At 39.4% G+C, this 25,075-nt stretch overlaps 1 protein-coding gene across 1 annotated transcript in view; it reads right to left on the reverse strand.

Annotated features, from left to right (window-relative positions):
• The window catches only part of Gpc4 (glypican 4), a 113,659-nt gene that overhangs the window by 23,050 nt on the left and 65,534 nt on the right, over window positions 1–25,075 (reverse strand). Inside the window, exons 2-3 of the mRNA XM_051142242.1 lie at window positions 16,642–16,800; window positions 236–627 (exon numbers count right to left, since the gene is read on the reverse strand). Of these exons, the coding sequence (XP_050998199.1) occupies window positions 236–627; window positions 16,642–16,800 (551 nt within the window). The remainder of the gene's footprint in view (window positions 1–235; window positions 628–16,641; window positions 16,801–25,075) is intronic.

Below are 25,075 nucleotides of genomic sequence, written 5' to 3' on the forward strand. Positions count from 1 at the left end.
CCTACTTAAGAACGGCTACCACGGAAACCACAGAAAATAACCACGATATATAAAGATGCTCATCCTAGCATTGGTGAGTAATTCTAAACAGTACAGGCATGCGGACAAAGTGTGGGAGGTGAGAGACCAAGAAAAGATTGCTATTGAGCCAATAGAACACTAATGACTTGTTTTCGAACCTTTTGAAACCAAACCAAGCAAAAATCAAAACACAGAATACACACAGAGAACTTACCACAGAGACTTTGCTCACTACGTCCCTTGCAACAGCTAAGCCTTGAGCAAAAGTCCTGGCAGCAACAAACGCACGCGTAACCTGGAGCTTCAGTTTCCGAGGGACATCTCCAAAGGGTTTCAGCTGCTCTGTATATTTGCTCACACATTCCAGGTACTCATCTGTAAAATGGTACTGGGAGTTCACCAGGCGGAACATACGCTCCAGAAGGCGAGCCCAGAAGTCATTTAACATTTCTTCCAGGTTCACATTTCCCGCCACGTAGTAGCGCTTCAGCTCTACGAAGAGATCTTTAAATAGCTCTGAATTTTGCATGTATAAGTGGCCATATGTCTTCACAAACATATCATTCAGGGATTTCTCTGCATTTTCAAGTAGTTCTTTGAAGAATTCTAAAAAGAACCAAAAAAAAGGGGGGGGGGCAGGGGAAGAGAAAAATGAGAAAGGCTGTTTTCTAGTAATTAAATAACTGAATGAAATAAATTGAAAAAAAAAACAACTGTGAAATTAAACTGGAAAGTATGTTTGCATATAAAGTGTACTTCTTCCTAGGAATTTGCATTTCAAATCATTTGTCAATGAAAAGAAAAAAAAAGCCTATGTCACAAAGTTACTCTTTCATAGATGTCTAGGGGAAGGTAACTGTATACCAGCAGCTTCTCAGGACTCACTACAAAATTCTGAAATCCCACAGTAAGCAATGGCAGGCTGGGCACAGTGATGTCTACTGGTGAAACTAGCACTCGGGTAGCAGGAGGATCAGGGCCTCAAGACCAACCTCAGGTGCCCAGTCTTAAAACAAACAAATGAACAAACAAGCAAGTCAGAAAACAGCAGCAGCAGCAGCAGCAGCAGCAGCAGCAGCAGCAGCAGCAACTAAAAACAAATAAGCAAAATTTGGATAGAAATGAATAAAATATGTCTCAAAGATGAGGTTTCCCCAAAACACTTTATTGTAAGACTCTAAAACTTGAGGTTCTCAACCTTCCTAAAATGGTGACATCATAATACAGTTCCTCATGTTGTGGTGATCCCCAAGCATAAAATTATTTGTTGCTATTTCATAATTAATTTTGCTACCATGAGTTGAAATGTAAATATCTGTGTTTCAGATGCTCTTAAGTGACCGTATATGAAAAGGTCATTTGACATCCCAGGTAGTCAAGAACCACAGGTTGACAACTGCTGCTCTAACCCAAAGTAAATCGTGCCCCCAAATTAGGACAGCTGTTTCAAAGATTGTTGTTTTCATTTTTTTTTTATTTACATGATATTCCTGGGAAGTGCTTAGGGGCACAAAACATAATGAAATGGCCCTAGAATCAAGCTCATGCTTCTGAAAATGTTTTTTTTTTTTTTGAGCCATTTTCTTCATAACGTAATAGTATCCAACTTGACTTTGGGTTCTTAACAGATTCATACAGTGACATCATGATATTTTTTTCGAGGTTGCAGTGACAAATTTATAATAGATGTCATCACAGGTCTGATGTATTTATAAAACAACATGGAAAAATATAAATGATAATATCTGGATGTTTCAGATTTATACCTTGGCCACCATATACAGTCATAAACCAAGTGGTAAACATTTTGTTTTTTAAGTGAAAGTGGTAAGTTAATGAGATGAGAGACACAGGAGCATTCCCAGGCCAGCTAGCCTCACAAACACAGTTGTGAACAGGAGATCCTATAATAAACAAGGCGGAAGGTGAGAACTAACATCCCAGGCTGTCCTCTGACCTTGACTCCACACTGGGCCATGTGTACTTGTACTCACACATGTGCATGTGCATACAGATATGTGTTCACCCTAAGATATTTTTAAAAGAGAAGCTAACATTAGTCATTCTTAAAGAATGTCTTGCCTAGTGCAAAAATAAATACTCCATGATATTAACTTTATAAGCAGGAAATATAATGAATACCAGAGCAAAATATAAGGGCTTGATCAAATGAGGAACTATGTCTTAGTGAACATGGATCAGAAGAAAATGTGATGCCACTTCAAAGGCAGAACACTGGTGAGCTTATCAAAAATGCAATAGCGCTACAAAAGCATTCTTTTCCCACGCTGGGAGTACAAACCAGAGGCTGACAGCTAATTTCAAATAGTTTTTCAAAACTCTTGAGCTGAGTACAGCCTTTTGGAAGAAGAGAGACATGTGTGGGTTTCCATACATGCCAAGAGAGGCCATAGAAATGCTTCGAGCCCCTAACTCATCAATACTCGCTTCATTGAGGTTTAGGAATAAGGTCCAGGAGTCTATCTAATTCCAAATTTTTAGACTTTACTTTTTGGTTTGTTTCTTCTCTCTTGTTCCTAGTTGTGGATTTTTTTTTCCTTTTCTTTCTACTACTTCTGGTCTTTTGTTTCCAATGTTTTCTTCAGAGCCCTTCTGCGCAGGAACCAAATAAAGAAGTCCATGAATCCCCACAGGCAATTTTTACCAATGTTCTCTTCCTCAGAATGAGATCAGAGTATACAAAAAACTATGCAGAGTAAGTATACTAGGGTTCTCCAGAGGAAGAGAACCAAAGAAAAAACTAATTATAGAGGGAATATATTGGACTGGTTCCCACAACCATAGAGACTGCAAAATCCTGAGATGCTTATCAACACAGTGGACTGCCGGGGAGACCAGGAGGTCCTAAGTCTAAGAATGTAGAAGCCTCAGAATGGATGAGGCCTGTGATACCGGGCCAGGGCAAGGCTAAAGGCCTGGTGGAAGCCTCCTGAAGAGCCACAGGTGCCAAGGAAATGTAATATGCATAACCATTACCAGCAGAAAACACACTTCCTTGAAAAGGGTCATTGGCAAGAACCAGGTTCCTCACTTCTGTGTAATTAATCCATCAGGAATTGCACCCTATTGAATGGTCCTGCTTGCACTGAGGGCAGTAGGTCTACCGCTACTCAGTTCACTGGCCCACATGCCAGTCTTCTCTGGAAAACACCTCCACAGACACATCCAGAAGGATGCTTTTTCACATCTCTAGGAACATTTCAACAACCCAAACAAGGCATCATAGGACCATGTGAGAATAACTCTGTGAGGAAGCCATGTGGGGAGGCCTTTTATTGTCAGAGGCATGCCGTGAAAAGGTCTCCAGGTGTATGTCAAAGATCAACAGCACATCAATGTCACCCAGGCACTTGTTAGAAATTAAGTTCTTGGCCTCACCCCAGACTCACTGAACCAGAAACTCTAGGTGTGGCTCTAGCCATACATGGCTTTGTTGTGCCCTCAATTTAGAGAACAACTTCTCTAACTGATGAAAAATGTCTCCATTTCTCCACTTGCTAGGAACTACCAGTAGCCCTGGGGCTGGGCTGAGTGTAAAGCATTCAAGGGGAGCAATAATGCTTTAATGTCAGGGAAGGTGGTTTCTTTCCAATGAATTGCCTCTAAAAATACTATTACCTTCTTAGAAATAATGTTTTGTGGTCTCTTGAGCATATATTTTCTTATATAGCGTTCTTTCAACTATATGTTAACATAGATGACTAGAGCATGCAGCATTTTCCCGTAACTCCAATTTGGGGACCTTGAGGGCACTAAGGAATTGTAAATGACATCTGGTCTGTGTCCTTTACTGTGCCTTTTCAACAGCATCCTAGGTTAATGGTGCTTGTTGCTCAGAGGCATAAACTGTATAAGCGGGTTGTGTTAGGACATGTCCAGTATGCTACACTTGCATATTGGAAAAGGAAAGCCTGGTCACTGAAAACAGTATATAAAACTTATGTCTTGTCATTATTACTTTATGACCTAAAAAAAAAAAAAAAAACCCTTTCTGACAGCAACCACAGGTCCTTCCCTATATAGACGTATAAGACAACCACCAACTTTACTTTAACTTTTCCAGTTAAAATATAGATTTTGCAGCCCGAGTCTGCTGCTCGGTGTGCACTGGAAGAGGGGTAGTCTTATACTGTGAATATATTCCAAACTCTATATTTTAACTGGAAAATTTAAAGTTGTTGGGGTCATCTTATATGCTGGAAAATATGGTACATTTTAATCATATTGTATATAACATTAGTATATGCTAGAAAAAACTGAGTGTTGAGAATTATTCGACTTGTGCTTTTGTATTCATTTAATAAGTAAATCTGAATGTTCAGTTGCATTTTTAATCAATAGCACCTACAGTCATGGTTTTACAGGGTAGGAGACACACAGTGATCCATTTAGCTCAGTTTAATTTAAAACTTCTAAAACTGTCAAGACTGATCCTTTAGGCTTCAGAGTGTTTTTCATCAAGGACATTCTATAGAGAAAGTTCATCATTCTAGCTTTTTGTTTGGTTGGTTGATTATTTATTTATTTATTTATTTATTTATTTATTTATTTATTTATTTATTTATTTATTTATTTATTTATTTTGAGACAGAGTTTCTCTGTGCAGCCTTGGCTGTCCTGGACTCACTTTATAGACCAGGCTGGCCTCGAACTCACAGAGATCCGCCTGCCTCTGCTTCCAAGTGCTGAGATTACAGGTGTGCTCAGTGAACTCAGTCATTCTGGCCAGTTGCTGACCAATGGATGCAGCTGCTTGTAATATAGCTACATAGAGCATAAAAAAGGGTGACCTAATGAAGAGGAAACAGAATTGATGGTGATATATCCCTTTCTCCAGAATTATCACATGGACTTTACATGAGCTTTCATGACTCCTATTTTCCCACAAAACTTAAGCCTCTGTGCACATGTACACATGTGTGTTTGTGGCAGTATGTGTTTTAGGAGATTAGTGTGGTACCACATATACACTTAAATCCTGATGTATCGCATTAGCCAGAAAAATGTATCTCCTTGACTTCACACATTAAAAGACTTATAATGGCCATTTAGGTTGCAGATATAAAGAATATGTGAATGGGTATGTGGTTAATAACTGCTTGAGAAATTCTATAAAACTAATATAACAAGTTAAAACCTCGCAACTTAATCTCTCCAAATGGCTATGCAATTTGACAAGTATGTACTGAGTGCCTATTATGGGCTCAAATCAAAGCACACAGCTTTGCTGTGTACCCTAAGCTTTCCTCTGTCCAACCAGACTGCATCAAACATTTCCAGAAAGACAAATTTCCCCTATCCCATTTACCTTTACTATAGCCACTCTCCACTGTGAGTGCACAAGAGACTTTAAAACATCTATCTAGTTCTTAATCCTTCATTTTATATAGTGAGTTCTTCAACATTCATCTATTTCACCCTCGAGTCAACTGAACAAATATGCAATAATGCATGAGACCCAAATTCATTTCTCCTTACATTTATTTCATCAAAGGGACTATTCTGCCTGGTTTTTTATTTTTTTGCTCAAAAGGATGGCAGACATCATGTAAACTCTAAAATTAGACACAATCTCAACCAAAGCATCATAATTTTCTATTGGGGGTTTAAAAAATGGTATTTGTTCTAGTAAACTCGCAATTCTCCTATGTCTGTGCATAATTATATCCTATCTCCACTGCTCCCTACTTTTCTTCCTGTGACATTTCCTTTTAGAGCACGGAACACAGCAGATTAGACAGTCAGACATAGACCCATGGCCAATCATTTGCAGCAACTTTGTTAAGTGCTGCAGTTCTTTTCTCCCGTCTGTGCTCCACCCATCCTCAACATTATTCTTGTTCATCAGGATGGGGGTCAGATCCTAAGTGATGAAGAAGACACACAGCAATTATCCCCCATAACAGTTAATGAAACCAATTATAATACAAGAGTTGGCTAAGGGAACCAACTGAGGGTAGTATAAATCAGAGTTCCCACTAATCAGAGGCTCAGTTAATTGGAAGTTAAAGCTCCTATATAGCAACTGCTTGTAACTTGTGTAAAAATACTACTCACACAGAGTCTGTTTTCATTCAGTGAAGCAACTGCTCCAAAAGAAAGTCAGAAGAGAGCATTTGTGAACAAGTTGGTTTTTGTAATTTTCCATTTGGGAGCTTAAGCATGCATGTTGGGAGGATCAGGCAACGGCTACCCCTTGAGCTCATAACTGGTCACAACTCAGGGGTGGCAATCAGCACTACAACATGCAATGAACCAAATGCAGTGTGAATGGTGAGGAAAGCACAAAACTCCTATTTAGAAAGAACTTGTCACTGTTGGGGAGGAGAGGAAGAGAGAGACAGAGACAGAGACAGAGGCGGGTAGGGAGGTAGAGGCGGAGGCAGAGACAGAGAGACAGAAAGACAGAGAGTACCAAACTAAGTCTCTGATGCCCCATGTACAAAAGAGCTACTCTTCTTTTTTGCCTCACATGGCCAGTGCTAGCACAAAGTAATGTTCAATATACATAGACACTACTAATAATAGATGGAATGATGTTAATGTCACTCCTAGAATTTCGTTATTTCAACAACCATTTAAAACATCTTTTTAAAGACTGGTTTATGTCTTCCTTAGTGGTGTCAAACATAATCCATCTGGGAGAACATAAATGAAGCTAAAGCTGTTGGAGGTCTGCTTGCCTTATAAAACTTGGGAGCTGTTTATCCAAGGGGAAATGTTTAATGGCTCTACCTTCCAAGGCTGTGAAGCATCCCAGACATCCATGAGACTAGAAGCAACTCCTGGATGAAAACTAAAGAATGGAACATCATCAACTACAGGAAAAGAGTTTATACTACCTGCAAGCCAGAAGCCATAAGCATCACGCACATTTAAAAATGAGAATCAGGACTCCTTATCCCTCTTTTCTCATGTATTTTATTCACATACTATTGTATTTATCAGAGACATGCTAGGTGTAAGAATTGAGCTTGGGGTCTGTAAACACTTCTTGGCTCCAAAAATTCAATTATTCCTAGTATTAAAAGTACTTATTTAACATGGGAAAAGCTTGAGGGAAAAGGCAAACCTTTCCTATAAATGTATTCTATGTAAATATGTTGCTTTTTAAAAAAGAACATCATGTGCTTCTGGAATTTTTATTGCCAGCCACTTGTCTTGCATCAAATAAACATTCAAAATTCTTGAAAAGGGTCAAGGGAGCTCTGGTTGTGCTATTAAATGCCATTAGTTACTTCTATATAAACAATCGACTGGCTATTGATGGATGAGCTAGAATGTATTCTAGAATGAACCCATGACCTTGAGAGACTGGAAGCCCTTTCTATTCAATCCATTTGTTCGGAGCTATAAATCACCCCCCCCCCTTGCGTTTACATTATGGGGAAGCTGTCTTTACATATCAGGATTACTTTTTCCCTTCACTCTAAGTGCTGCATCTCGCAGCCTTAGTGTGGCTTGCCAACACTAAGTTATCACAGCACCAAAATTCCAGTGGAGCCTTTGGAAGTGCTACAACTCATCCTTTTCTGTTAGGCAAACTGAAGGAGTCATACACAATCCGTTCTCTGACTGTAAGCAAGTATATAATGACAATCAGCTAAGATGGACATCTACAAATGGAGGGGAGGAAAGAGGAAGAGGAAGCATTTTCTTGACAATGTGACTGCTGGCTTTGTGACTATCTCCTCCTGTATCTCACCTTTTCAGTAGTCTGAAAGTCAGTAGTACTTTCCTCTGGCATGGCATGTCACTTCTGGACAGTACCTGAGAGAGCCTGGGGGTACTAAAAGGTCACGCATTGGACTCATGTTTAGCAGGGGATAGTAAATTAATAGGCTGTCCCTAAGTTGGCAGGCCAATTGGCAGCTGCAGCCCTCATTTGGAGCTGTTAGCATATCAAAGAATGATAGGGGATCCTTCCAGAGAATCAGTCTTTTCTTTCCAAGGTTAATTTTATTAATGATTTCTCCTAGGGAGAAAATAGTGTTTAATCTCTCATGGACCTTGACTTTGGCTAAGTTGGCCAGTGATTTCAGACTTACTACTGTGTACACAGTACTTCTGCTGGTATTGTTCAGTTTCCGTAGCTAGCCCCTTGGACTTAGCACACTTTTATTGCTTTGCACCCAGTACCTACCCCCAGAAAGCTTTGGGCACATGTAAGTAAGCTAGGAAACTAGAGCAGCCACAGCAAGCACTCTAATGCTACATTTTGTGGCCATCATTTGACAGTTTATCACAGGGCTTCAAAAGCCCGTGTGTGTGTGTGTATGTGTGTGTGTGTGTGTGTGTGTGTGTGTGTGTTTCTCATGTCAAGAAAAAGCAGAGCATCAAATCATTTAGTGATTCTAATTGCATGTATGTACAAGTGTTATATCTTGACACACACACAAATGAAGTAGATACAGTGCTAATGATGGAATATTAATGAATAAAGATGACTTTTTTCAATGTTTCTCAATTCTTTGCTCCCTCAAAGTTTTCAATGACATTCAAAATTTTGGGGTGACATGTAACATTTTCCCATGTTCATGAGATAAACGTGATATTTTGATTCACAAATGCATTAGGCAATGATCAACTTCTCTTCTATCTGGAGATATGCAATATATTACTGTTGTCTATGGTTTACCCGCTTGGCAGTAGCACACCAGAGTTTACTCCTCCTATGCAAGTACAATATTTAACCAATGACCAACTTTTCCCATTTCTCCTCCTTCCTACTCCTCCCCACTCTCACATTCTGAGTTTTTAAAAGATTCATGCAGTCCTTCCACATTGTCACAAATGTTCGGATTTTGTTCTTATGGTTAAATAGTATGCTGTGTGTGTATACATCTACTTTTCTTGTTCCATTAATCAGTTGATAGACAAGCTGATTCTACCACCTGGTCACTGTGAACAGTGTAGACAGTGTAACTTTAACATTGATTTCATTTCTTTTGATTCTATGCTAGACCTCGTGGTAGATCTATTACATTCTATAGTCACTACACTAATCTTATAATCCTTACAAGAGTGTACTGGGGGTCTTTCTCCTCAATAGTATCTTATAATAAGAAAAAAATTATATTCCTTCCTGTCTGCAAAAGGAGTCTTTTTTTTTTTTAATTGAGTTTCATCAGTGGAGGTCTCAATGCACTTTTTTTTTTTTTTTACCATTTCCCAAATTGTCTACAGTGAACAGTGACAACAAAAAAACCCCACATCATTTTTAAAATATCAACAATGTTATATTGTTTTTAACCAAGAAAAGTACTTCTTTTGCAGAACAGAATGTTTCCCACTGTAGCAATTTGAAAATCAGAATAGGTATGTAAAAGAGTCCAATTACCTGTAACTCCACAGCTGAAAGAGAGCTCCAATGGCTTACTGAATTTCTTTTGTCTTTTCTCCCATTAAAATATATAGTACCACATGACTGATGAGCTAATGCTTCCACATTACTGTCATATCACATTATGTAGTTAACATTTCCTATGTGATTAAAGGTTCTTCAAAAGCATCATCTTTGAGGTAAATATTTCATTTTAAAATTATTTGTTTTTGAGGTTATAGTATAATTATATCATTTCTCCCTTCCTTTTCTTCCATTCCAAACCCTCCCATACACCCTTCTTGCTCTCTTTCATATTTGTGGTCTCTTTTTTCATTAATTTCTGTTACATGCATTTCATTTGTGTGTATACACACACACACACACACACACACACACACACACACACACACACACACATATTCCTAAATATAACCTGCTCAGTCTTTTTAATGTTACTTTATATGTGTTTTCAGGGTTGATCAGTTGGTATTAGATAAGCAATGGGTGTGCTCATCCTTGAGAAAGACAATTTCTCCCACATGGAACATTTTGGCTTATTTCCAATATTTTAGTATTCTAATTAGTACTGTGCTGTTCGTCCTATTAACATCTCACATTAATCTTTATGCACATCTTCTTTTCCTTAGGATACACACCTAGCAGTACAATTACTAAGTCAAAGGATATGCATATATTTAAGACCTCTAACATATTGCCACATCAATCACCTGAAAGGTGTAACCATGGATTACACTTGATATTTGACTCATATTTTCTCCTAAGTTTCCATTGCTCCATTAATTCTCCCAAGAGGGAGGATGGTGACGATGGGCTGGAGAATGGCCTAAAGCATGACTGGCTTGGGAATTCTCACAGTTAAGCAATTGGATCCAGTAAATAGCTCAAATACACTCTTTCTTTACCTGCACAGGCAGACACGTAAAAGCGAACTGGGATGAGTGATGATGTTTCAAATTCCCAGCCCCAGTAGACAACAAATAGTGAAGTCAAAAGCTTATGCTTGCCTCCAAGTAGATCAGTAACTTCTTCCTGATGCTACGTCCTCAAAAGAAGTTGGAACTAACTGCAGACCTTCACCTAACATTGTTCTGGATTCTGCAGAAACTGCCCAAGCACTTTCAATCCAGTGAGGTAACAATGCCACAGCAAATGCTTACATCTCAGAGAACAACTCAAAAGGCAGAAAAAAAACCCCTACTAATCCCACAATGTGCTCATGCTCATCAAGTTTCATAGACTAAAACAGAGAGTCAGTTCCTAGTACCCGCATGATAGCTCCCAGCTTTCTATAACTGCATCCAGGGGATCTGATGACCTCTTTGTACCTCCATGGACATCAGGCATGCACCTGATGCACATCATATGCATGCAGACACTCATAACAAAGACCCAAATGAAAAATAAACAAGTAAGTCTTTTTAAAGGGGATCCCAAAACTACACAGGTCTGTGTCACATGAATGGAAAAGAAAACAGGAAAAATAGCAAGGCTTTTCAACAAAATCAAAGGCAGTTGGTGTGATCTAGGACAATGTATTTTTACTTATTATTTATACAGTGCTCTGTCTGCAGGTATGCCTGCAGGCCATAAGAGGGCATTGGATCATGTTACAGATGGTTGTGAGGCACCATGTGGTTGCTGGGAATTGAACTCAGGACCTTTGGAAGAGCAGACAGTGCTCTTAACCTCTGAGCCACCTCTCCAGCCCCAGACAATGCATTTTTAAGACAGGCCAGATGGTTTCATGTCTTTCTTTGTGCTTTGTGGCTACTCTTCCTGTGAATTGTTGCCCAGTCCACTGTAATGAGGTTTCAAACAACAAAAATTGCTTGAAAGTCTGAACAACTGAAATCTGAAGTGAAGATTCAAAATCAATCTAGGGGCTGGAGACATGCCTTAGCTGTTCAGAGTATACACTGCTCTTGCAGAGGATCCTAGTTCAATTGGCAGCACCCATAGGAAGTGGCTCACAACAGCCACTCTGTGTCCAGGGCATCTGAAGCCCTCATCTGGCCTCCTCAGGCACCTGTACGCCTACACATATACTCACACATGAACATATACATATATGCATGACTAAAAATAATAAAAAGAAAACTTTAACAACCCAAGCTAAAGCCAGTAGTGGTCAGTCACTCCTTTAATCACAGGTGAATCTCTGTGACTCCGAGACCATCCTGATCTGTCTCCAAGAACAAAAGCAAATAAAATAAGAGTTTGTGCTTATGTTACTACATACACTTCTATAATAGTCAAAATATGCTTTAGGATTTTTCTCCAATGTAAAAATGAGGTCTTTATTAATTATGAGCAAGAAACGCCTCACCCTAATAACAAATCCATGAAGTTTTTTGTTTTTTTTTTTTATGTTAAGATCAGGGCTAGGAAAACTCTAGGAATGTCGGCTTAGCTAATGGCCATGATGCTTAGTTAGATGTATTTGTCACTGAAGGTAAGTGAACAGCTCACTTCCTCAAAGGTCATTACTTTTATAGGCTTATGACTTTAAATGCCTTCAACCCACTGAGCCTCCACATTGGTTTTCCTACTGGCTTGGTGACATAATGGCTGATATGAATGAACTACAGTGATTAAAACACAGATTCAACTAAGTCTGAAAAGTGCTTCATGCCATGTCTGTGTGAGACGATAGGCACAAGGGGAGTGAGGGGCTATGAATGATAGATGGGACAGACAATTATGTCTTTTATGTGCATTTTACACTAACTCAGAAACTTTCTACTATTATTCAAGTTAACAAGCTGCAGGCTCATGGGAGAGTTTTCAAAGACCTGGTGAAACTAGCTGGGGGTTAAGAAATGATAGGGGGAAATAGAGGGTACCATACAGATGGCTAATTAACATCGTGTAAGACCTTTCACTAAAGCAGCTGGTCTAGTCACATGCTTAAAAGAGTCACAGAATTTTTAGAGTTTGAAAGGGTTTGGAGGGAGCATCCAGCTCAACCCCCTCATTTTATGGATGGGAAAACTGAGACCCAGTTAATTGCCCCAGGTCCCAGAGGGTCCTGCTGCAGAATCAGGGTGACAATTTGTTGTGTTCTGCCTCCCAACCAAAGTGACTTAATTTCCTCCTAAAATGACAAATTAAGAGTTTTCCCCAATTGGTTAGTATCAGGTGACAGCTTTGGTTTCTTAAGATTTCTTATAATGTGCAAAATATCTAGAAAATAGTTTGATTCAGGGAGTTGTTCCTTTGTAGTTATTGCATCATTTTTATTATGTAATCCAGAAATCCAGCAGCTTTGATCACCTTAATAACCTATGTTTCTTTAAAAAAAAAAAAAAAAAAAAAAAAAAAAAAACCAATGAGTCTCACCAAAGGCCACCCTTTGGGGATGGGTCTTTATGTTGTAGTCCCCGAACATGGATGATGCCCCACTTCCACTATTTCTATTCCCTTTGCCAAGTAATTCTTTCCAATACCCACTGGACTGGCTGATTAGCATATTCATGAGACAACTGCTTCAGCTAATTAGCAGTTTTACTACTAAAGAATTCCCAAGGCTGGCCAAGAGGGGGAGCACCTAACCCTATCACGCTAATGCTGCTTTTGCTCTAGGACCATTTCAAGATGAAGAGTTGACCAAAAAAGCTTATAGGACAGAAAACTACAGAAGGCACTCGTCAAACCCAGAGGTACACATTTAAAGCATAGGAGCCTGGTGACATGGCTCAGTAGGTATAAGCCAAGCCTGATCCCCAAAACTCACAGTGGAAACAGAGAACTGACTCCTGAAACTTGTTGCCTGATACACACACACACACACACACACACACACACACACACACACACACACACCCTGTGGCATGAACACATTGTGTGTACATATACATACACACACATACACACATGCATACATACACACACAAGTACACACAGACCACAGTTTATTATTATTAAAATTAATATTTTAAAAATAAACCTGAGAAACCAGTTGGAAGTACTATATGTGGCTACTGCCAAATGAGGTATTTTCTTGTATTTTACCCAGGTCTGAAGACATACACACACAGCTTAGCATGAGCAAATCAACTCAGAAACTGTGTATTACTTGAAACACACAGACAACAGAAAATGGAAATTACAGAAGCAAAACAAACAAACAAACTGACAGAAACAAAACAGTAACAACAAAACGCCAACCCTCTCCCCAAAATCCTTAAAGATAAAAGAATGGGAAAAAGAGTTTGTTCTTCAAATGCCCAAAAATGGCTGAGCAGGTACTACACCAGTCACTGGCAATGGAGTCAGGGTAACCCAAAACGGAGTCAGTGAACTGGCCTTTCACACACACATTTTGATCACAGAAAATTGCCGGGACTCAAAATCATCTCTGTGAGTATACATTTAAGCTTGGACATGGCCAGATGCTCTTTGGACCTACTGCTATGGTTTTTTATTTGCCTTCCTACCTTCCTTCCTTCCTTCCTTCCTTCCTTCCTTCTTCTTTTGCCACGTGCCCTGTGTCCTTTAGCTACTTGCTCACTATGTATCTCTTGTGGGGAAGGAGGAGTTGTGTGACTGTGTGACTTTGGTGCCCTTCTTTGGTGCCCCAGCCACCATCTTGTTTCTTTGCCCAATTTCCTCTTTTCCATTTACATCAAAGACACGAAGTTTATCCTTTTTATCATAGTTTGAACAACTCTTTGATCAAAACAATTACCTTTGGACTTCTGAGAATTGAAATAGCCCTGAAGGACTTCACTCAGCATCCCCTGGACCTTTTAAAAGATATCTGTCAGTCAAGCATCTGACGCAGCAGCACCTACTAATGGGTTGCTGGACACCAGACAACTGAGGTTTTGCCATGGAAAATTATTTCAGAAAATTTAACTTAAAGAAAATGTGCAAAGTATTCCAGCTCTGTTCTGATCTCCAGACCAAACAGATTTTAGCGGCTTACAACAAATTTTAATTGGTGTTCATTAACTTTATTGTCTTTGCCATATTTTAAATTGGAGGCAGAAGAAATACATGGGACTTTTAGAACCATTTTTGAGTATGTTTTAGAACTGATAAAGGTACAACTTTAATATATCTATTGAATGTAAAGAAAAATTATTTTTATATTTTAAAAAACACAAGCATATGTTAACACTTACTGATAATGGCTCTCTATGTTGCTTTCTTGAAATGAAAACTTGCACACTGTAATCGTTCTATGAACTATTATACTGCTATAAAACCATGGGTTGGGAGGTGGGGGAGAAGAGCTAAACCAGCAGACCCACAGGCGAAGTGACTGTGGGTTCTACTCCAGAGAAAGATGTATGGAGCCAGAAACAGGGCAACTTTCCCTGGAGAAGTCTATACCCAGAGTTGGGTATGTGTTATATTCTACAACGTTCTCTTTGAGAAGCCTACACCTATGCTCTCATATGTGTCTTCCTTTTTTGCTGAGCACCACTCTTTCTCTCAACCCTCAAGTTTAAGCCTATATCAAAGGCTTTCTATTAACTCTCAGGTATACTTCATCCAAAAAAGAAAAAAAATGAGGTGACTTAAAAAAGATGGGCTTGGGACTTGGAAAGACATTTATCTCGACTGCTTCATGCTGTCAACAGGAGCTAAACTTAAGTTTCTTTTTTAATTCTGATATGAAAGTCCCACGTGGTCATTTTTAAAGCATTCGTCTTTCTAATATGGCAGAGTCAAGAGATTTTCTCTGTTTCTGAGCAGGGCAGTACACACTTATTCCTCATTTTCCCATAGACCAATCCACCTAGCGCTGGTCCTGGCACAAAGGAGACTAAAGCAAGATTACAAATAACAGGCCTCCCTTACAAAACAAAGGGTCTTAAAGGGTCAGGTAACGAGAATATGAATGAATTGTTGCTTTTAATATTACCAGTAACCTAGATACAGGGGGTCTAGCATTGTGCTTGCCAATACGTCTAGTTTCACAAAGTATTAGCATGTGCTCTCTAACAAAAAAGAGCTAGCTGTACCAGGGTCGGGTCACACAAGAGGCTATAAAGGTACATACGTTTATTCTCACTCAACCAGGGAAAGGAGATACGAGACCAAATAGATTGGAGGTGTAGGCCAGCAGTTGAGTATGTGTATAGCATATGTGATGGATGCCCTGGGTTCCTTCCCAAGCCCCAGCAAGCAGACTTAAGACCACATACATATTGCACACAGTGTACTCGAAACAACTAATAGGATCAATGACATACACTAAACTATCCATAGTGTTTAAGTTCAACTGTACTACAAATTAAATGTATCATAGTCTAGCTTGGATGGCTTACTAATACTTATTAAATTGGTTACGAAGAGTTTCAAATAATGACTCTCAAAATAAATGCCTGAAATATAACCTGTTCTATAGTTGGGGACTGTCTTTATCAGCTATATCAAATCTAATTTAGTCTAACTTCTCACCATGGTAACAAGCCCTTTGCAGAAAAACTCAAAGACATTTCACATCGAGAAAATTTGCCTTGTACTACTTCACCACGCGTAATGTCAAGAAAAAGCCTGCTTCAAAGGTACTATGTAATTAGAATGGCCTTTAAAACAAGCACAAAGGAAATTGTCCTGATTAAAATCAAGCATACTTCACAACGATCATGAGTGAGCAACATCACAGAAAGGAATCCTGGGGCGTTTGGGACCTCATATTCTAGTTTTGCATCTGTTATCTGTTATCTGCCTACTTCCTCTCTATTAAATGAAGTATACATGTGAGAGGGTTTAGAGCTCTGCTCTGGCTTTCCACGGAAAGACTACACAAGACCTCAGCTAATAATAATCCTGGAGAAGGAGCCAAGCTTAGTGAAGACCACATACTAGTAGCCACTTCCAGGTTACTGGCTGCATGGATGCTCAAGAACTGAGCATCCATCCTGTCTCTGTGTTAAGGGGATTCTAAGAATTCTAGTTGACAATCCACTTTGAAATTTAATATGAAGTCCAACATCTGTAGAATCTCGTTATTGAGTGGGGGGGGGGGCGCGTAGACAGTTTTGAGATGCCTGCTTTTTATTAGGAAGTCTTTTTTTTTTCAGTGACTTGCGTCAACAACACTATGCAGCATTCACCCAAAGAAAGAAAAGGAAAGCATTTAAATTAACCCCATCGATTTTTAACTCCCTTTGACCGTATTTCAACACCACCACCAGCACATCTTGGGAGAAAACTGAAGTACTGAGGGAACAGAAGACATCTGAGAACTGATCATACAAAATAGCCATCAGCTCTTACATGCAACTTAGATCACCTACCATCAAACTTCTTGTAACGGGATGCAAAGATGGCTTGCAAATGATTGCACTGTTCACTGACCACGTTTTTGAAATCATCTTTACTTTGCAAGCTGTATTTCTCTTCCATCTCTTGAGAGCAGCAGGTATAACCCTGGGGACAGATCTTCAAATGATCACCTGGAAGGTAAAAAGACAATCTATGTCACCAATACCTTTCAAGTCCAAAAGAGAAAGGCTTGATTTCAAATTCATGTTCCACTTCCTTTAAGCCAGGGAAGCTCTTTGTAGAAGCTCAAGCATTGCACACATCTAAAAGGTTTTATGGTACACAAAACTGTTTATTCTCATGTTTTTTGTTGCTGTTCTGAAGTAAAACTTTATTATTAAAAAAAAAAAAAAAAGCTTGCTTTGGATCCCTTTCCCCTAGCTGGACTGCCTTGTCTGGCCTCATTGGAAGAGGATTGCTTAGTCCTGCTATGATTAGATGTGCTGGGGTAGATAGGTACAGGGGAGGCTCTCCTTTTCTGTGGAGAAGGGGAGGGGGCAAGGGGGAAAATAGTGGGAGGTTGGGACCAGGAGGAGAGGAAGGAGGGGGCTGCAATTGAGATGTAAAGTGAATAAATAAATAAATGTAATTTTAAAAGCTTGCAAATATATCACACACAAACTTAGCCAAGCCAAACCTTTCTACAAGTTAATTAACTTATATACAGTTAGAATTGGCATTTAAAATGGAAACAGAGATGCATATTAAAATTTTCACTTTCAGTATCAAATACACTTAGTGTACTTATCACAACCACATTAAAATAAATAAAGCCCCCCCCAAAAAAAAAACAAAAGAGCTTTGTAATCAGGAAGATGGCTTAACCACAGGCAAGTTGGCATGGGGCTATAAGAACAGCATCTTCCATAAATTCCTTATGATTCTCTGTGATAACACTGTGTAAGCCATGCAAACAAGAGCTTTTTAAGGATTTGAGAGTTTATTTCAAGAGAAGGAATTATAAAATGTGATAACACTCAAAAATTTAGTAAATGTTTAAGTTCATGTTATAGTTAAGACAATAAAATATAAATTTATAAGCATTAGTTCTACTCAAAGAAAGCAAAGAGTCTTAAAATTAAAATTTGAAATTAAAGTAGCCTAATTTCAAGGAGTTGTCAGCACAGAGGAAAACTATGCAGGTTCACTTTGGATAATCTGAGTCTACGCTAATTCTTGAAGAAGCGATCACAGGCAATCCTCTATGCCAAGATTTTATATTGCCACTTTCTAGGCAGGTTATTAGACTATACCCACGCAGTGTGTACTGTGTACTCACTCACTTCTTCCTCACATCCTCACAGACGAATGGTTTCCATCTGAATTTTGTGTAATAATGTGGCCCAGAGTTAAGAAAAGTGTCAGGTGGCTCATTGCATCGCAACCTAGCCCAAAAGTATCTATGTTCTTCTTCCTACAATCTGTCTGTAGTTCTGAGCCACGGACTTGGATAGGTTCTTTTACGCCTCCTCTTTATTCCTCCTCAGTCACCAATGCCTCCTCCCTCACAATGACCAAAGAGGTGAAGTGAAGCTCCAAATGAAACCACAACAGGCACTATGACTCGAGTCACTCCAATATTTACAGGTTTGATAAAATTGTATACACATTCACCAAGATGTGCTTCCAATGCTCTGCTATTTCTGTCCATGTAGGTTAGACAAAGCAGGATCTGAAAAGGCTCAAGCTGTCAGGAGTTTGGGCCTGGTAGTGAAGTGTGTACCTGTTGTCCCAGCTACTGGAGTGGATGGGGATAACACAGGGAGACTTATTCTCAAAGTGAAATCTCAGGAGTGAGTCCACTGGAGACATGGGAACTTGACTATGGTGTGTTGAACAAACAAAGCGCTGTGGAATGATGAGATGGTGTATCTTTCTACTGCTTGGCTTTTGTGTGCTTTCATGAAACAAGCCTTTTCCTAACACAGACAGCAAAAAAAGCATTAGGGTTGGATAAGTATATAGGGGATGGAAATATATTTTCCCAGTTATTACTTGCAATTAAAAGTTATAGAGACTGTTAACTACTAAAAATAAAAGGTGTACACCCTTAAAGTACAATCTTCAAAGAACTTCTCCATCCAGAAACTGCTGTTTCTTTGGTGATTTCTGAAAGCCTTGGATAATCGATACTTGTAATAACAGGGGAAAAAAAATTTAAAGGTTGTGAAGTAGAGTTTAGAGCTGAGGTTATAGAACATCTCTGCTCTCAGTAGTAAAAAAAAAAAGCAGTTGCTAAGATTTCTAAGGTTGAGTTTGATGGAAACCAATTCCTTAAAACCATAACACGCTCAACGCCCCCCCCCACCCCATTATGGGTTGTTGGTACCAGAACACAATTAACATAAAGATAGCCAATTGTCTTTTGCTTTTAAGCTTGAAGGATCCTCAATTAGTCTAAAGACATAAACTAGAATAAAGGCCCCCAAGTATGTAGTACTACCCTTATGTCATCCTGGTAATCAGAAGGCAGAGGCAGGCAGATCACTGTGAGTTCAAAGCCAGCCTGGCCAAGCTGTTTCTTAAGCCCTTACAGAGATTGCATTGGGAATATATCTAATCTTCAAGGCAAACATAATAATAAGCTCAGGAGTTTGGAAATTTTTTCCATGTCTATTTTTTTAAGACAAGGTTACTGTGTGGCTCTGGAAGACCTGGAAGTCATCAGACTCACAGATCTCCATCTATCTCTGCCTCCAAAGTGTTAGGATTAAAGGTATCTTCATGTCCAGTTCTGCATCCCATCGTACCAAACTCACACAAGTAAAACCGATAATCTATTGAATGATTGAATGCTATCAAAACACCAAATGAAAGACCCCTTCTTCAGCAATGTGCATGTGCATGAGGGGTCATACCCACAAATGCATGCACTGGGATACTCTTCTCCACCGAAGAAGTTGCTGGCCATTAAGAATTCAAACTTAGCTACAGGATTTTTTACACCGAGGACATACCTTCAAGCTTTACTGGCATCCTAGCTGAAAGAGAATTATAAAGCCCCAGGTACTCTACCCATCTTATATCCAGGAAGAACTTCAGCAGGAGCTTATGAAGGCCAGCTTATACTTGAACAGTAGAGAGCATGTTTGTTTGGGCAATGCTGAATCCAGTGTACCTTCAGGTTAAGAGATATCTTTCACTGGGTGTGGTGGCCCACACCTGTAATCCCAGCATTCAGGGAGGCAGAGGCAGGCAGATCTCTGTGAGTTTCAGGCCAGTCTGATTTACAGAGAGATTCCAGGACAGCCAAGGCTACACAGAGAAACCCTGTCATGAAACAAAACAAAACAAACACATGAGGGGGAAGGGAGGGAGGGGGAGGGAGGGAGGGAGATCTTTCTAGGAAGACTTGTCCCACTGGTGAGAAATGCCAGCCTTATGTAAAGAATGGTAGCAAGGTAGAAACACACTAATGTGTTGCCTGCCAAAGTCATCTTCCTCTGAGAGTTTTCACTCTAAAAGCACTAATACGTTGGGCTATATAGCCTTTAGCACAACGCTTACTCTGTCTCCACTTATAAAAAGCACTCTTTGAAAATTGAATTTAACACTTTGGCCAAAAGCTCTAAGAAATGGATAATCTAAGATACACTTTTAAATTAAGCCCCTAGACATACTGAGACTACTGGGGATTAAGGGACATGGGCAGTTAATGCTGCTGAGAAGTACAAGGAAGAAAAGGGCAACAGTGTTGTTCATTTGAATTATAGCTGTGTCCCAGTAGGAATCTCTGAGAACTCATTCCAGCAACAAGGCTCTTTTAAAAAAAGTTTACCCTTGTTTATTTAGTGTCTTGGGGTGGGGGAGGGGGCTGGGCAACATCTTTATTCACTGATCCATCTTTTAGACCCTTATATGTCTTATAAAATTGAGTATTTCTTTTCTAAAAATTTTAATGTTTATGAATGGTTTGCACGCATATATCCTTGTGTATCATGTGTGTGCCAGGTGCCTGCAGAGCCCCTCCCCCAAAAAAGGCAATAGATCCCCTGAAACTGGGGTTACAGATGGTTGTGTGCTGCCACATTTATAAGAATTGGGAATTGAACCCTGGGTCCTCTGGAAGAGCATCACCCTTGATGACACAGTGAGCTAGAGGCAAGCTTGGCCTGTATGAGACCCATTTTAACTCCCCTCCCCTAAAATAGCAGCAAAATAGATTCATTTCCTTTGTGAAGAACTATTTTCATAACTCTGAAGCAGTCAGTTTCTTTGAGAATGGCCATTGCAAAGTCCTTGCCTAACATTTACAGATAAAATGTATCCAGTGTGTTGTTCTCAATATGCCCCTCACTGTATCCCTTCCTCTTATCAGGCACCCTTTGAGCACCTCAACTTGAGTAGTGTTGGCCAGAGATGTGGCTCAGTGGTAGGGTGTTTACCTAGCATGTGTAAGGCTCTGGGATAAATCCCTACACCACAGAGACGAAAAGAAAAGAAAAACAAAGCAAAACAAAACAAAAAGAAAAAACTCTTGACTAATTGTACTTAATTCAGCAAAATGCCATATCTTGGAGGCAAAGTGTGTATATTACTTGAATGGTGTGCTCCTTACATGTTAGCTGTGTTCAGGGAGAAATACCTTTTCTTTCTGGAGACCTCCTTTTACAACTTGGTCATCTTACACATTGCTCATTTAAGAATGATGTCACAACTCTTTTTGTGTTCTAAGAGCTGAGTACAGGGACAAAGTGATCTGGGAAAGGTAACAGTCAATATGAAACAGCAGTGGACACAAGCAATGTAGACTAGGGTCTCGTGAGATTCTCATACACACCTTGTATAAAGAACTATTACTGGGAGCTGGCAAGATGGTTCTGTTGGTAAGAGTACTTATTTTTTCTTGCAGAGGATCATGGTTCAGTTTCCAACACCCACATGGTGACTCACAACTTACTGTAACTCCAATTTCAAGATATCTGACACCCTCTTTTGACCTGTGACGGCACTAGGCAAGCACATGGCACATATTAATATGTGCAGGCAAAAACTAATACACACAAATGCAAATAAATCTAACATTACTTTTTTTGTACAAAGGAGCCATTACTAGATACATGTTTCCAAAACAACTATCAGGGAGTTAATGAAAAGCTTTGCTTTCTACCACCATCAAAAAAAGGAGGAGGAGGAAGAGGAGGAGGAGGAAGAGAAGAAGAAAAGAAAGAGGAGGAGGAGGAGGAAGAAGAAGAGCTAGTTAGGCTTCTGGATTCAAGTAGTTTACCAACAAATAGGAAGTAGGATCCCACATGCTACCATTTCCTCCAATCTCCTCCTTCTACAATTCCAGATACATATACATATGTACATATATGGCTTTAATATGTTCTCTCTGCTTTCCAGCCTGCCTTTGCTTTGCCAATTCTTCTTTTTTGCCCCACCCCATTTATTGAAATGCATGCATTATGAAACAGAAGGGCTGATTCTGTGTTGGTAGTACTCACTCAGAGCTCCTTGTTCTTCATTTAAAAGCTAGGTGAACTGAATCCTTGATGATTTCCTTAGGAAGCACCTAAGTTAAGTTGCTTTTTGTACATGGCCCTCGATTACTTTCTTTTTCTATTGTGGGACAGTCCTAGGAGGCTTGAAGGAGATTCAATGAACCATACTTTTAAACCTTAACTATGGTATTAAAAAAAAATCACCCAGAAGAGCCAAACTTCTTGTTGTTGTTTGAGACAGCGTTTCTCTGTGTAACAGCCCTGGCTGTCCTGGACTCTCTTTGTAGACCAGGCTGGCCTCAAACACATAGCAATCAGCCTACCTCTGCCTCTCTAGTGCTGGGATTACAGGTGTGTACCACCATGCCCAGCTAGATCCAGACTTTTGAAATCATAGCAGCTCTGTGTAATTTCTCTTTGGTCTTTAATATAAATACCTTAGTTTTCAAAGCTAAAGACAATCACAATAAATTGCTATGAAATCTTACCATGATTATTGGTTATTTTTTAAAGTTGAAATCAGTGATATAAAAATAGCATTGAATTTTCGGGATCTCTTCCACCCTTTAACAGAACTCTGAGGTGAACAATCTGTGGAGGTGTTTATCTGTCATCTACTCCTCTGACCAAAGGCTGGTTCTGATGCACAAATGAGTGCAACTAATGTTCCTTTATTCTCAGATGCTCATAACTCCACTTCCCATGGAGCATGTCGTCAATGGGAGTTAGGTTCAGGAATGGAGGAGAACCCAGGCTGGCTCACACCATATGATTTAGAAGACACACATTCCCTCTACCTAGGCAAAGTGGCTGTCCAAACACATTATTTGAATGCTAAGGGTAAGGAATGAAGTGAGGGGTACAATGAGAAGAAGACACTGAATAGATTTTAAATGAAACTGTGCAGAGGCAATGACTTTGCACTTATTTCTTAAAGAAACATTGACTTTTCACATGCGATATAACTAAGAGTTCTTTACAAATTAAATTAAAAACCTGTTTTGTTGCTAATGGGGGTGGTGTTAAAAGGGGTCTTATACAGCCCTAGCTGTCCTCTAACTCACGTGTCATCAAGGATGACCTTGGATTTCTTATCCTCATGTTTCCATCTCTCAAGTCCTAAGACTATAGGTGTGTACCAAAAGCCCAATCAAAGGCCAAAGATCTAGACACATCACATTTCTGACAACTTGTTCTAGGTGACAAAGGAGTGATTTTTTTGACAGGAGGTGGGGATGTACATGGGAAACCATAAGCAGTAGTCGAGTAGTGTGTGTGTGTGTGTGTGTGTGAGAGAGAGAGAGAGAGAGAGACAGAGAGAGACAGAGAGAGAGAGACAGAGAGAGAGAGACTGTGAAGATGGCAATCAAGTACAATCATTTAAGAGGCATCGGAAGCAAAGCCAAGACAAAGAATCAAGTGTCTACAGATAAATGGATGAAGACATTATGGTATACACACATTATGGAGTTTTTCTTCAGCCACAAAGAACAAAACATTTTGATTTCCAGAAAAATGAACAGACATGATGATTATGACATTAAGTGAACTAAGCTTAAACACTGCTAAGTAAAAGGAGCCTGTCAAAAAGTCCATGCATGATTCCATTTGTAAGAAACATTTAACATCAGCAGATCTACATTAGCAGAAAAGTATATTAAATAAAGGGAAATGGGGGTTAGTGGATATATGGTTAGCAGGTGTGTAGTTTCTTTCTAGAGTGATTACAACTGACTCTGAAGGACGTACAATTGCCAGCATATTAAATGGCACTGGACTCTACAAATGTATGAATGAGCTATAGGCCTGAGTCAACAGTGATACGTCAGTTCCAACTCATGAGTTGGGACAAATGTACCACATCAAACACAAGTATTTATAATAAAAGACATTGAAATAGGCTATCTAAACATTTCTGTGCTATCTGCTAAATTAAAAAGTTAAATTAATAAAGTAAACCTGGGCTCTAAAAGAATAAACGATAAATACACGTGGCACAGGGGGAGCGAGGGGCACCATGATGATGACTTTCAACATGCTTTTTAAAAAAGACCAATGCTTGATGTAATTCCAATATCAGGAAGCTACATTAAGCTATTATTTGCTAGGGCAATTTTCCTAATCTCTCAATTGCTACCTTACCCTTTTTCTAATTTTTATTTGTTGTGAACACCAAACAATTCCTTGCTGTTGCTCTAAGGCATTACCAAAATAGTTTCAGTTAACCTCCTAGATGGGATATGGAACTGCAAAGCAAGCTAAACTGCAGGCTGCTGTACAAGTTCAGCCCTCCAGGCCACCTAAGAAACTCCAGAGGAACGCACAATGGCCTGCTTCATGGAAACAAAGAAAGCGAATCACAGAGGTTTTTAATAATCCCAGGAGGTAGGGGAAAGTATACATTAATCCATCCTCCCTCCTTCCATAAAGCAGTGAAATTACTGCATAGAACGTGCTACACACATTGAAAGCCTGAAGTCATTTGACCTAAACTCCAACAATAAAGCACATAAATTACAGTCATTATGCAGATATATGATTGGAGATCACCTACCAATCAGCAGGAGAAATATAGCTAGTTAGCATTTTGAAAAACCTTGCCAAAATACAGCTCTGGAAGGCTTAAGACTGCCGATTATTTTTAGGTCTACTAATCCTGCAAGGTAGGAGAGGGAAAGCCAATGAGAAACACACATTTCTACAATCAACTTTATTATGTTTCACTAAGAATAACTTTCGTGTGTGCATAGTTGGGAGAAATAGTGCTGTTACTTTAAGAGTCCACCTTTTGGTTTGGTGAGTTCACAATAGCTTTACATTTTACTCCAGATAGAAACCAAACAGGTTGCTTATTACTTGTTAAATGACAAGTTCATGATGAACTTAGGATACTACCTAAGGCTCTTAGATGTCATTTGAATTTCACCAAGTATTTACAATGTGGCCTATGTCAAACCAGAAT

This window comes from Acomys russatus, chromosome X, assembly GCF_903995435.1.
Source record: "Acomys russatus chromosome X, mAcoRus1.1, whole genome shotgun sequence".
NCBI classification, from domain to species: Eukaryota; Metazoa; Chordata; class Mammalia; order Rodentia; family Muridae; genus Acomys; species Acomys russatus.